The following is a 14,404-nucleotide window of genomic DNA, read 5'->3' as shown; positions in this document are numbered from 1 at the left end:
AGGTCCAGCCGGGGAAGAGTTTCTTAGTAACCACTACCCCCCCAAGACCACACATTCTGTTCTGCTCATTTCCCTGAAGTCTTGTTTCCCTTGACTCATTCATTCGTTCGTTCATTCATTCATTCATTCAAGGTCCTGCCCCCAGGAAGCTTGGTCTGAGGGTTATATGGATCCAGTTAGAACCCAGAGCTTGATAAATGAACACAGCACCTGCCAGGAAGGCACTCGAGTCCAAATACCCACCGCTCCAGGGCGCTCACCATTCACTCCCCAGACTCATTAACTCAACTCCCCTTAAGAGCGTGGAATCTGGAGCCACACGGCCTGGATTCAAATGCCAGCTTCACCACTTAGCTGTATGACCTGGAAAGTGACCCATCTTTTTTGGGCCTCTATTTCCTCATCTGTAAAATGGGGGTCCCAGGTTGGTGGGAGGCTTTAAGAAAGTAATCTGTCTAGAGTCTTTAGTCAATGGTCTGATCAGTAAACTTAACAAATGGTTACCTAAAAATAATCCTTGCAACTGTCCGAGGAGTGAACATTGTGTTCCGCATTTAATACATTAATACATTAATAAAATGAGGCTTAGCGAAGTACAGCCTATTGCCTGAGGTCACACAGCTATGAAGTGTAATTAGGAAGTGTAGCTTCCCGCATTTGAACCCCCTTCTCTTAGGCTCCAAAACTACAGTCAGTCAGTCGTGGGAAAGGACTGCGCCAACCGCTCAAACCCAGAAAAAACGTGAAGAAAATTAATCTGTAAAGCCCAAGCCTGGGAGAGGGGCTTCAGTGCGCGGGGTAATTTGCAGACGCTCCCTGCTGGCGGGGACAGCGCGACCTGTCCTTCAGTCCCGGACCTTCACCCGGTCCTGCCGCGGCAGATTGGAGCGGTAGTGGAAGCTGAAGTGGTATCGGCGCAGGACCGGCTGCAGTGGCTGGTGCGGAGGTGGAAGCGCCATGTCCGAGCCGCCCCCGCGGGGTGCTGAGCGCGACATTTTCCGAGACACGTGGGTGCGGTACCTAGGTGAGAGGGGGCCGGGGGTGCGCGAGGGGCTCGGCGACCCCTCACCATGTGGCTGGAGAGGTAGGGGTCGCCAGACGCTGGTCAGGGGCCTGGAGAAGGTGGAAGGATCTTAGTTCTCATTCTGCCCGGGCCAGAGACTGGGCTCAGAGAGGGCTAGGGACTTGCCCAGAGTCACACAGCTCAGGTCGGCCCACCCCTGCCCTCGGGGTCTGTCTGTACAGATCAGTCTCCCAGGTGTAAGCTCCAAACGGGCTAGGAGGAACGGCGGGCGGGGGGGGGGGGGGTTACTGGCTGTAGAGTCAGATTATGGGGCCTCATACCGATTCAGTTTGACTCTCGGTTTTCTCAGCATAAAGGAACGAACGCAGCGTCTCTCTCATGGGGTGGTAGTTGTAAGGGTAGAAAGAGATAAGGCACAGGAAAGGCCTGGCACATGGTGAGTACCTCATCAGGGAACTTGCTCTTAGTCTCTCCATTAGTGCTCATGCTTCTAGAACCCAGACTGGGAAGGCAAGTGAGTGATGACAATGGTGACTGTACTCAGCGCTCCCACAATGGCCCTAGAATGGAGGTGGGTTTCATGGATGCCTCTTTATAGACTGGGAATCCAAAGCTCCGAGAAGTAAAATCACTTACCTAAGGTCACCCAGCTCCTCCTTAGCAGGCTGGGAATTAGGACTAGTGCCCCCCTTGTGGAGCAAACCATACCCACTCCTACCCCTGGAATTAAATGTCTTCTCTCCAACAGGCTATGCCAATGAGGTGGGAGAGGCATTTCGCTCCCTGGTGCCAGCAGCTGTGGTGTGGTTGAGCTATGGTGTATCCAGCTCCTACGTGCTGGCGGATGCCATTGACAAGGGCAAGAAGGCAGGAGATGTGAGTGTTAGCCTGCCTCTCAACCCCCGACCCTAGTCCACTCCCTTGTGATTTAGTCCCCAGCCTTGCATGTGGTAAAATCCCTTGTGGGACAGTCCAACCCCTACAACCTTGCCTGGTGCAGTCCATACCCCCATCCTGTTTGTAGGGTGCTACATCCTGCCGCCAGCCCTGAATTGGTACAGTCCAGAACCCGACACCCCCAACCGACCACTTCCCTCCCCTGGTCCAACCTCATGCCCCTTGTCCACAGTGTTTCCCACCTCTGCCCTGCTGGATGAAGTATCTCTTGTCCCTACCAGGTACGAAGCCCTGAAGCAGGCCGCAGCACCAGGGTGACTGTGGCTGTGGTGGACACTTTCGTGTGGCAGGCTCTGGCTTCTGTGGCCATCCCAGGCTTCACTATCAACCGTGTGTGTGCTGCCTCTCTCTACATCCTGGGCACTGCCACCCGCTGGCCTCTGTCCATCCGCAAGTGGACTACCACTGCACTGGGGCTTCTGGTCATCCCTGTCATCATCCACCCCATTGACAGGTGAGTGCCCCTTCTAGCCTCAGGGATCATCCACTCTACAGGTGGAGATAAGCTCTGAGAGACATGGTGTCCCCACTTCGCACACAACAGTAGCAGCAGAGGCAGGGCTGGCACTCAGGACTCCTCAGGTAGAAAGGACAGTCTGTGTCCTCGTCATATGATCCTGGCAGGTACTTTGGCAGTAAACATAAGGAGGATGCCTTGAGGGTATGGGACACAGGACCAGTAAGTTCTAGAAAGAAAACCCAGTGTTACAAAACAACCGGAGGCAGGCAGGAACAGGTGCGCATTGGAGGGGATGGGTTTGGGAAGACTTTGGTGACAGGAGCCCACCTGAAACTGGGCTAAGTAAAATAAGAATTAATTGCTTCATGAAACTGAAAAGTCCAGAGTTATGCTGCTTTCAGGCATGGCTGGATCTAGGCACCCAAATGATGTCATTAGGGGTCTTGGTCTCCCCATCCTGCTGTCTGTCTTCTGACACCACCCCCTATTGGCTTCACTCATATTCTCTGCAGGGGAGCAGAGATGGCTTCCAGCAGTTCCCAGCTTCCATCCTACCAGCTTAGCAAGACCCATAGGAAGCTTCTTATAGTCGACCATAAATAAATAAGTAAATAAATAAATAAATAAATAAATAAATAAATAAATAAAGTAAGTAAGTAAGTAAGTAAGTAAGTCCCAAGGAAAGCTGTCATTGGTCTATTCTGGACTGAGTGCCTAGTCCTGAGCCAGTTTCCCTTTTCTGATTGGCCAGGCGTGGGTCATGTGCCTGCTCACAGAACCAAAGATGGGCCAACCTAGATCAACATAGAGTGGGAGGAGCAGTCTTTTTCCGAGGGAACATAGCTGACCCAAAGGCCCAAGGGTGAGCCTTTTAACCTCTCTGTGCCTCAGTTTCCCCAACTGAATAGAGAAATGGCACTGTGTCCTGCATCTAGGAATCCCTTCACTGGCCCTGACCTCCTGCCTCCCATTCCCCCACTAGCACCCATTGGTCACTTGTTCATCACTGTCCACTGTTCCACAGATCAGTGGACTTCCTCCTGGACTCCAGCCTGCGCAAGCTCTACCCTTCAGTGGAGAAGCCCAGCTCCTCCTGATCCCGCCCTGGTACCTGGTCTGTGAGTTGGCCTACTCCCTGCTCTGGTCCAACTTCCTCCTCTTGCCAGGGGATGTGGATGCCTGGCTTTCTGGGGTCTGAAGCCCTGGCGTCTGAGTATATTTGAGCCCAATGGAAAGTGAGAGACAAAGGCCTCAAGGAGCAGCAGCTGCAGTAACTCACAGAAAGGGGACACCTGAACCCTATTTGCTTCCATGGAATCCGTGATACTGAGTGGGAGTGGACCTGTCTTTTGACAAGGAAGTAACATCCTCCCATGGAGGATAAGCAGACTGAGGCCCAGATAGGGCCAGGAATACAGCCAAGATCACTTGGCAAGCTGGGGACCCAGGAGTCCCAGTGGCTTGGCCCCATGGCAGTATGGCTGGACGGAGGAGCAGCAGACACACGGAGAAATGTAGCAGTGCAGTGGCGGGCACCCTCAGGACTGATTCTCCGGCCAGCCCATCCCTGGTGCAGGAGCTGCTCGGACCTGCCTGGAAGACAGGACAGCCCCCGGCCCAATAAATCCTCAAAAAGTTGAGTTCTCTTCTCCTTTCCTCTTGGGGATGAGCAGGGGTGTGGTGGTGGGGAGCAAGCCTGGGGGCCCTCAGAGGTGGAGGCCAACTTTGGCTATGCATTGCTTGCAATAGCCAGTACTGGGCCTGTCTGTACCTCCCCACCCACCAGTGCTCCCCTGCAGATGCCTGGGATCCCACCCTTGGTGCTGTCAGCCTCCTTTGGGCATTGATCTCTTTGCAAGCCTAAAGCACCAATACTTCTGGAAGGGGAGCCTGTTGGGCAGGAACCACCTGAACCTGAAGGTGCCTGAGGTGAAGACAGCCCCCATATGAGTATCACAGAAGACTCAGGAGTCTTGGAGAAAAAAAGAGTGACCCGGTAGTAGGGCGCAGGGGCTGTCCCTGGGAGCACTGTAGGAAGGGAGACATTCCTCCTTGATTCTGGGCCAGCCCCTTTTTTGGCTGTTAACAACTTGGAGGGGTAGAGAGGTGGGGAATGGGGTTTTGGATGTGGAGCAGAAACAGGCCTAGGTCTCTGTCACTCAGCACTGCTCCAAGCCACAAATCGGTTCCAGCCGAGACCCTGGCCATGCCCCTTGCTGCCCAGGTACAGACTGGGGGGGCTAACCCCACCCCAGAGAGACCCCCTGCACCTGGATGGGGACTTATAGGAGACAAGGGACTGGGCAGGACGGCTAGTGAGACAAGATGGGGGCTCCAGTTGTGGCTCATGCTCTGGGGGTGTCTGCAGCTGCAGGGTGAGTCTGATGTCTGGGGGTCTCTGACAGTGAGCCTTTCTCTGCTGCCCTTCTCATCCCACAGCAGCTGGGTTCCTTTCTCAGGCCCTCCCTGACCTCTGCTCAGTCTCCTGCTGCTCCCTCCGGCTCCCTTAAATGCTCTGAGCCCCCGCAATTCTCCAGCCCTTTCTCTGCCCCCTTCTATGTCCCTCTCCAGTCCTGCATCCCCCTGTACCCCCCACCAGGTTCACACCTGCATCCCTATGACATCTGGGTTCTACCACCAGTTCCCTGCTCAGTTAGTCTCTAACCTTCCACCCTCTGAGTTCCCCCTAAAACTGGGAGCTGCTGGCCAGAGTCAGACCTCTGTGTTTTGGGGCACAGCTCTTGGACCTGCCCCAGCCTTGTGTTCTTCCCTATCACCTGCCTCCTAGCCTCTCTTATCCCACCCCACATTCTTCCTCAGCTGGAAATACTTTTCCTCTTAGTCAACCTTGAACATTCTTCATAACCAGCCCCGATGCCCCTTCTGTATTGCCCCTCAGCTCTTTCTGAGAGTGTGCACCTGTTGTGTGGTTACCTGCCCCTGGTCACCCCATCAAAGAGCCTTGGCAGGTTGGAATCTCTTGGTTTTGTAGGTAGGGGTTAGGGGTAGGCTCTGAGGCACTCATAGCAGTGGGGGGATGGGCCTATGGAAGGTACTGTCGTGCTTCTGAAGACCTTTGAGGAAGCTGACCCTGGCCCTTCCAAACTATGAGACCCACTCAAGTTGTCTGTTGATCAGGAGAATCAAAGAGGGATCTGGCCTCTGGAGAGCCCCCTGAGCCCCCTTCTATGTGTAATCTTGGGCAAATCCCTTCCCTCTCTGAGCCTCAATTTCCCCAAGTATAAAATGAGGGCATTAAGCTTGGTCTGCCACTTTTGAGCTTCTGGTCTCATCTTTATTAAACAGATGCCTAGGGACTCATTCAACTCCATTCATACAATCTTGGTAAGTGCCTTACTGAGAGAAGGCTCTTAGTCACTGACATCATGGTGTAAACATGTTCTGTTCTTGCTTTGAGATAAATCGCTTCATTTTCTCTCAACTTTCGGCACCAGTGGGCAGATACTAGGTCAGAAGGTTAGAGGTGTGTAGAGGTTGGGTGGGTGGATGGCTTAAAGCCTTCTGGTGGGATATCTTTATCTTCCAGCCTCTGGCAAGGCCACTGAGGAGGCTTCCCACCAGATGACATGGTCCTTTTAGTTGAGTTAGGCTTCTGACTCCAGGGAGCCCAGAGGTGAGCGAGGGAGTCCCTTTCCAGAGTTTGGGCCCTTTTCAGGGTCCCCTTCACAGTGGAAGACACTGGGGCCCCAGGTTCGGGGACCCTTGGCAATCCCAATAGAACCTGGTTCTGGCTTCTTCCTTCCCCCTTCCCCCACTTGGCCCTCATTCATGGCCTGCCAGAGTATCTCAGACAAGTTAGCTTTAAGCTCGCTCACCCCATCACTGTGGAAGCCACTCACCCCTCTGAGCCTCCTCACCCTGAAGAAGGGTAACTGCCACCCCCTATATATTAATAAGTGCTACCCTTTGTTGCCTGGCAGCTTCCATTTTTCTGTGATGACCTCATTTGATTCTCCCAATAATCCTATGCAGTAGACGTGGTAAATGACCAGCCCCATTTTAGAGATGAGGAAACTGAGCTTGAGGTCACATAGGCACCACTTAGCCCAGTACACCTGTTCTCTCCAAGTCAACAACACGGTCTGGGGGGTGGAAGCTGTTGCCCAGCCCCTTTCCAGCCCTTGCTGGTGTACTTACTGCCTCTCCAGGCCCTGATCAACCTCTGCCTCTTACACCAGGGAGTCTCCCCAGCTTGCTGATGCTGTTGCTGATGCAGATGTCAGGGACTCTGCTCATGGTGGTGTTGATGTCTATACTAGGCATGGGCTTCTGCATCTTCACACACTGCTGCTGGCTCAGGGCACAGAGCCTTGCAGACACGTCCAGCTGCAGGCCTAAGCAGCGGGGTCTAAGGAGCCCCCAACCCCTACCGAAGTTTTCCAATAAAGAGATGTTCACCAATGACTCTACCACTTATGATTTTCCTGAGGCAGTTTGGGGAAATAAGGCCCCCCAAAGCAGGAGCTAGTGTTGGGTCTTCTGTGAGGCGATGCCCCTGGGAATAAGCAGGTCTTGTGCCTGCCAAATGTGAACCTGGGCAGGAGTGGTGGGGTGGTGGGCAAACCTGTGGCCTACCTGGGGACACTGAGACTAGGGTGCTTCTCCTTGTCTCCTCTAATATTTGCCCAGCAGCCCCCTAGGTAGAGGTTGGGCCTCTCCTGGATGCCTGAGACCCGGGCCCATCTGGAGGCTTACTTTGCACATCCTCTTGCTGTGGGCCAATGAGTGGTGTGCTAGTGCTGTTCATAGGGGCCAGAGCTGATATTGTTACCTTTTTAGGAATCATTTTAAACAGAGCCATTATTAAAAATTAAATGAGGGGGAGAGGCTGGTGCAAGATGCCTGCAGTGTGTCAGAGTGTCAAGGGCCTGGTTGCTGTAATAACCGGAAGAGTCTCTGGCCCGGGTCTGGCCACAGCAGAGTGGCAAGGGGCCACTGCTGTGCCTCTGGACCCACCCAGTTCCAATGGGGAGGCCCAAGCCAAGAAATTAGGGAAGAGCTGGAAAAAAAAATTAAATAAGGTGAAAAAAAGAAGGATATAAACTTAGATTTAAATGCATTATATTGGGGCACGTGGGTGGCTCAGCTGGTTAAGTATCTGACTTTGGCTCAGGTCAGGATCGCATGGTTCCTGAGTTCGAGCCCTGCTTCGGGTGAGCACAAACCCCTCATCGGGTGAGCTTGAACCCTGCTCAGATGAACATGAGCCCCGCTTCTCTCTCTCTCTCTCTCTCTCTCTCTCTCTCTCTTTGCCCTTGATTACTTGTGCCCTTGATTTTCTCCCCCCAAATAAATAAATACATAAATGTGATATATTGGGGCACCTGGTTGGCTCAGTGCAGCTCTTGATCTTGCGGTCATGGATTCAAGCCCCATGTAGGGTGCAGAGATTACTTAAATAAGTAAAACTTTACAAAAATGTGTTACATTAAAAACAAAGGTACTGAAAAGTTATCATCACGAAGAAAAATTTGTAGCTATGTGTGGTAATGGATGTTCACTAGACGATTGTAATCATTTTGCAATATATCCAAATTGCAAATCATCTACACCCAAAACTAATATAATGTCAATTATATCTCAAAAAACCACACACACACACACACACTCAACCAAAAAAGAACAGGTAGTAACACTCAAAACATGTTGCTTCTTGGTGATTTTACTAGACTTTATTATTATCTACGCTCTTGAGGTTATTTATATTTCTTGTTATCTGTTTGGTGGCTATACTCTATTAGAGTATTAGCATGTTGCTTCTACAACTCTGTGTTCAGTAACTTCTCTTGGGTAGCTTGAAATAGGTCACAATGGGACTATTAAATTTTTTTTTTAATGTTTATTTATTTTTGAGAGAGAGCAGGAACAGGGGAGGAGACAGAATCTGAAGCCGTCTTCAGGCTCTGAACTATCAGCACAGAGCCTGATGCAGGGCTCAAACTCACAAACCATGAGATCATGACTTGACCTGAAGTTGGACGCTTAACTGACTGAGCCACCCAGGTGCTCCTTGATGGCACTGTTTATACCATGAAGATCAACAAATCAGGGTCCTCTTGCCTGGGGAGCCAGTAAATGAAACATTTACCAGCACACTACTGCTCTGGCCCTCCTGCCAACCCAGGAGGTGGGTCATAGCACGATCATCCCCCTGTATAGACCCACATCTAGGATCAGAGAGGGCAAGTGACCTGGCAGAGGCCTCACAGCCTGTAAGGTCATAGGTAAGACTCATCCCTGGTCTGCTCCTTCTCCCAAAAAAGCCAGGTGGGGAGAAGGGAAGGTGGCCTCGGCTGCAACCCTTGCTCCTCTGGAGCCTTCACTCCAGCTTTCCTCTGGCTGCTACCCCAGCACCTGATGCTCTGGCTCAGGCCCTTCTCGCTCTTCCCTGGGTGTTCCCATTCACTCATATAGTTTCTGCCCCAATCCTCTGCCACCACGTGTCCTATCTGTCCCCTCCAGGCTTGGATGAGGGTAGCAGCCTCTGGCTTATCTCCCCACCCCCCCCCCCACCCCCGCCCCTGGCTTTTCTATCTAGCCAACATTCTTAAAATGTTCAGAACAGAGTCCAGACTCCTTGTGGGGACTCTTACTTAGATCCCTACATAGTATGGATGACCCCACCCTTGCCCCTTCCCCTAAATCTTCATTTCAGCCATTCTGTCCTTTTTGGTTTCTTAGATCTGACATTTGTCTTGACTGGGCTTTCTCATACAGTGTTCCCTCCTACTGGACACTCCCTTCCAACCTTTACCCCATCTCACACTGTAGGCCCACCCTCCCTCCCCTGACTACAGCCTACTCAATTCCTTCCCCCTCAAAGTACCCTCTGACCCCCTAGTGCTGGCTTGGTAGCTTCCTCTGGGCTCCCTCCAGCCTGATACTTCCTCCATTGCCTGAAAGGAGGGGCAGGCCCCTTTTGGGATTCACGGGCGGGGAGGCTTGTCTTTTCCCAATGCCCCCCAGGCCTTTGTCCGAGAGCATTCTGGGAGTTGGGTCTCCCCGGTGGCCACTTCATGCAATGCTCAGCATCACCACAAAGAGGCAGCACCACCAAACATGCTTTGTTGGCTGTTTCAAACTGCCTCCAGGGTTTTTGAGAACAGCATGTTAGTGAACCCCTGGGGGCCTGCACCAAGTCCTGTGCTAAGCACTTCCTGCCATGTGGCTCATTTACTCTTTACAACCACATCATAGTTAGGTCTGTGTTTCTTGGAGTTGGAGTCACTAGCCTAAGCTCATACAGTCTGTCCCCCACCCCTACCTGCCCTCCCACGTAACTCAACATTCTCTCCAGTTCTTCTAACTTCCCTCTCTCCCTCCTCCCCTAACCTCTCTCCCCCCAGCCCAATTCTGATTCTGTTCCCATTGTCTTCCAACTCATGGTTCTCTACACAGCAAGGGCAGAGCTGATTCACAGGCTGTGTGACCATGGGCAAGTTACCTAACCTCTCTGAGCCTCGGTTTCCTCACCATACAATCTTCTATAATGAGCTCCTAAAACTGCTGCCAGGATTACAGGAGAAATGGCTCACAAAGCATTCAGCCAGAGCAGGGCTCACAGAGAGAGCTCCACAAACACTGGCCATTATTAGTGTGTTAAGAGACCTCTACTTCAAGGGCAATTGATTGAATCATTCCATCTGATGACTAATCCAGATATAAATTATGCCAGTTATATGCTTCAAGGATTCCACTCCCTAAGAATTTATTCAGAGGAAATAATTGGATGACTGTCCAAAGATGTGCAGCTGAAGGTGATCGTCGTGGTCTTATTTGTACGAACTAAGATCTTGGGAACTCCTTAAATGCCCAATGCATAAAGGAACACTCTTCTGAGCTGATCGTGCTGGTGGCTGAATCTCCCCAAGGGCCTTCTGTTCTGATACCTCGAATGACTCCAGGCAGCCTCCACGATCCAGTCCGAACACCTCAGCGTGGCATTCAGAGCCTTGAGGCCTTGACAGCCTCATCTCTCATCACGACTCACCCCTGCACCTGCATTCCTGCCTCTGCTGACTCCTTACCATTCCCTGGATGTGCCCTGTGCGTTAGCCTCTGTTCCTTCACCCAGGCTGTGCCCTCTCCACTTCCGTGTTCTTCTGTTGCCAGCCCCAGCTCTGATGGTACCTGCCCCATGAACGCTTCTCGACTTTTTCTCCAGACAGCATCATCTTGCTGTGCAGCACCCTCCATCATCATGCCCCTCCCTCCCCTTGGACAAGAGTTATGAAAGACTGAGAGCAAACATGGATGCAGCACTTACTGTGTGCCAGGCACTGTACTAAGCACTGTGTTATACAACTTCCACCAGAGCCAGTGCAGTAGGTTCTCATCCTACAGATGAGAACATGAAGCCCACTGTGCGGTAAGCCTTCCATCAGCATTAACTCTTACAGACCTCACTAAATCCTCATGAGTAAGGAGGACATTGGTATCTTTTCTAAAATCAGGAGGCACTGCAGGCAGATGGGGGAGTGTGGAACTATTTGGCCTGTGCCCAGCTCAGCCATGCCCTAGGCTCACCTGTGGGCTCCAGAGGAGGCTTGTTCCCTCCCCAGCCTCCTCTGGACCATTTTAAGGGGCTTGTGGAGGGGGGGCAGCAGTGTTTCTTTTCATTATCACTGCCCCCAGGGGCCTTCTGCAGGTTGCTCTGGTCTTGCTGCAGCTGGGTAAGTTCTGGGCAATGGGGATCCCTTGGGACCTGGAGTGCTGGGTGGGGGTCCTCCCCCCCCCCAGCTGAGCCTCCCCCTATCAGCAGTGCACCTGGTGAGCCCCTTTGAGGATAACTTGAGGAGCAGCAGGAGCAGACTTGGCATCCTGGGGATACCTGGAGGAGGGGACTTCTTTCCTGATGGCCTGTGAGTGGCTCTGCTGGTTGCCTTTCAACACTTGGCCTCACCTCCTAACGCCTCCAGCCCCTAGAGTTCCTTGCTGCTTCCCCCACTGAGAGCTAATGACACTAGAACCCTGGGTCACCCATTCTTCTTCCCTGACCTTCACCCTGCTTCTTGGGAGTCTTTCAGCCTTGTCCTAGGCTGAGCAGGATCCTCCTGGAGTCCAGGAAGTCCTGCTTCTTGAGGCTCGGGGTCCCCAGCCAGGCAAACTTGGGGGGCAGAGGCCCCCCCAGTTATGCACCCCTGGCTTCTAAGGCAGAGCTTGTCATGCAGTAAACACCTAGCAAACGCTAAACAGATGCCTTACGTTCGTATCTTTAAAAAAACAAATGAACACCCAAAAAGCCTAAAACTCCTTTCTGGTCTTTGGTCTGCCGTTGCCCTCTGGGATGAGATAATCCTTCTTCAGACAGGGTGGCGAGGTGGTCAGGAGCCCAAGTGGTAAAAAGAATTAATTGGGGCTATGCAGGGGTGAGTGTGCTTTTACACCATTGCTCACACAGACAAGAAGAAATAGGGAAAGGTAAACTCAGGTTTTTTAATTTTTTTTTTTTATTTTTTGATTTTTGAAAATTTTTTTTTTAATTTTTGAAAAAAAAATTTATTTTTGAAAGAGAGAGAGAGAGAGAGAGAGAGAGAGAGAGCGCACAAGTGGGGGAGGGGTAGAGAGAAGGAGACACAGAATCTGAAGCAGGCTCCAGGCTCTAGGCTCCACGCTGTCAGCACAGAGCCCGGACGCAGGGCTCAAATCCACAAACCAAGAGATCATGACCTGAGCTGAAGTCGGACGCTTAACCAGCTGAGCCACCCAGGCACCCCAAACTCAGGTTTTATTTTAATGCTGTTTTGGTATCCTTGGAGTCTTGCCATATGAGAACTCCAGCCTTTAAATATTTCTGGAAGAGGGGCACCTGGGTGGCTCAGATGGTTAAGTGTCTGACTCTTGATTTTGGACCAGGTCATGATCTCACAGTTTAGGAGTTTGAGCCCTACATTGGGCTCTGTGCTGACAGCTAGGAGCCTGCTTGGAATTCTCTCTCTCTCTCTCTCTCTCTCTCTCTCTCTCTCTCTCTCTCTCTTCTCTCTCTCTCTCTCTCTGTCTCTCTCTCTCTCTCTCCCTCTCTCTCTCTGCCCCTTTCCTGATCACACATTCTCTCTCTCTCACTCAAAGTAAATAAACATTTAAAAAAATATTTCTGGGGCACCTGGGTGGCTCAGTCAGTTGAACATCCAACTTCAGCTCAGGTCATGATTTCAAAATTCATGAGTTCAAGCCCCATGTTGGGCTCCGTGCTGACAGCTCAGAGCCTGGAGCCTGCTTTGGATTCTGTGTCTCCCTCTCTCTCTGCCCCTCCCCTGCTCTCTCTCTCTGTCTCTCCCTCTATCAAAAGCAAATAAACTATAAGAAAATAAAAAATTTTTGAATTAAATATATTTCTGGAAGAGACCTTGCTTGGGAGTTTGAATCTGAGTTCTGCAGCTGAGAAGCTGCATGTAACACCCATGGGCAGATGGCAGCAGGACTTCCTGCCTCAGTGTCCACATCTGAAAAATAGAAGTGGTTGTGCAGTTCACAAAATATGTGTGCAATTGCCCCAAATGGCAGCTATGATGATACTCAGTGCTGGTCAAGCTCATTTGAGCAGCTTCTCTTTGGCCTTCCCACCCCCATTACCTCCCCTGGGGTAACTTGCCCAGGGCTTGCCCTTCAGTCTGGCTGTGGGGACCCACCAAACGCCCTTGACCTGGGGTGCCTCTTTCTCTGCAACCACTCAGCCTAGGCCACTCTTTGGGCAGGAGGTGAACAGTTCTGTTGCAGGTGGCCTGTCATTGACCCGGCATGGCCCTCTGAAGAACCCCTTCCAGGAGCCTTCACCCTGTATCTCAAAGCCCCAGCAGGTGACTCTCCAGGTACTGCATGGTGAGTCTTGGGCTGTTGTGTATATGCGTGGGGGGGGGGATGGAGTGTGGACCCCCGAGGATTGCCTAAGGGGGAGGTCAGAGTGTGGTCTACCTATACCATCTTGTGTCTGGCCTCAGTCTTCTGCCCTTGGTGGAACAGGTGCGCACCCATTTGGTAGATGAGACTGGGGTAGAGAACTGAGGTTCAACCGTCTCTCTGAGCCTCCATCATCCTACCTGTAAAATGGGTCTAGCAAACACTTCTAGGACCATTCAGGAATAAATGGAATTATGGTTGTGACCTAACAGGCATGCAGTATATACTTGTTAGGAGGTGGCCATGACTACTTACCAGGAATAACCCTCTTCCCTCTCTTCCCCCAGATGCCTTGCCACCTCCCCATGTAGAAGGCTCATGGCTGACTCTTGAAGCCTACATCCAGCTTGTGTCAAACTAGACCATGAAATTCTACGTGGATGAGTGTGTGGGCTCTCAGAGCCATTACCTGAACCACTCCCAGAGAATATACACCCTTGTCTTCAACTGAGGGTCTAAGAGGCTACAGAGGGAGTAAGAGGGAGGGCAGGGGCTTATCCCTACCCTGATGTCTTGCTGAGCTGGGCCATTGGTGTGATAATGTAGAGGGGTCTATCTTGTTGTACTTGGTCATTGGTGACCAGCCTTTTTTTGTGTCTGATCTGAACTTGTCTGGGTCTGAACCTGCCACCTGGGCTGTGAGTTTGGCAAAGGATGGGCTGTTCTTGCCAGCCAGGATTCAAGCTGTTGAGTGACTATAGAGGCCTTAGGGTCTTGTCACTTGTGGCTGATTTTGTAACATCTGCCCTTTGCTCAGGCTAAACACAACTGTCCTTGAACTCTGGTAATGGGGTGGACATTCTTTAATGAGGCTTTACGGAGCAAGAAGGTCCCATAGTATGAGCTTCTCTGTGGATTCACAGGAAACTTGTTCCAGCCAGTCTCTGAGTTGAAGATCCCTGTGGTCCCCTTGGCTGTCCCCCAGGTGCCTCTCAATAGGCCCCAGATCGGGCCCTTGGTCCAGGCAGGATAATGAGACACTACAGTTCAGCGTGGAGGCCTTCATGCTCAACAATGATGTGGAAGAGAATGAGGCGAGGACCATG

At 51.7% G+C, this 14,404-nt stretch overlaps 1 protein-coding gene across 1 annotated transcript; it reads left to right on the top strand.

The window, feature by feature from the left end:
• Positions 1 to 816: 816 nt before the first annotated feature.
• MTFP1 (mitochondrial fission process 1) lies at positions 817 to 3,663 on the top strand. Its single transcript, XM_047088272.1, has 4 exons — positions 817 to 1,024; positions 1,773 to 1,900; positions 2,203 to 2,435; positions 3,466 to 3,663. Exons 1-4 carry the CDS (start codon positions 958 to 960, stop codon positions 3,536 to 3,538), a joined length of 501 nt encoding a protein of 166 aa, XP_046944228.1. The 5' UTR covers positions 817 to 957; the 3' UTR covers positions 3,539 to 3,663.
• The last annotated feature ends 10,741 nt before the right edge of the window (positions 3,664 to 14,404 follow it).

This window comes from Lynx rufus, unplaced genomic scaffold (assembly GCF_022079265.1).
Source record: "Lynx rufus isolate CCGP_SWC_20201006 ecotype Redwood Valley unplaced genomic scaffold, mLynRuf1.p SCAF_24, whole genome shotgun sequence".
Classification (NCBI taxonomy): domain Eukaryota; kingdom Metazoa; phylum Chordata; class Mammalia; order Carnivora; family Felidae; genus Lynx; species Lynx rufus.
The sequence above is the reverse complement of the archived record's forward strand: the minus strand, read 5'-3'. Positions and strand labels throughout refer to the sequence as shown.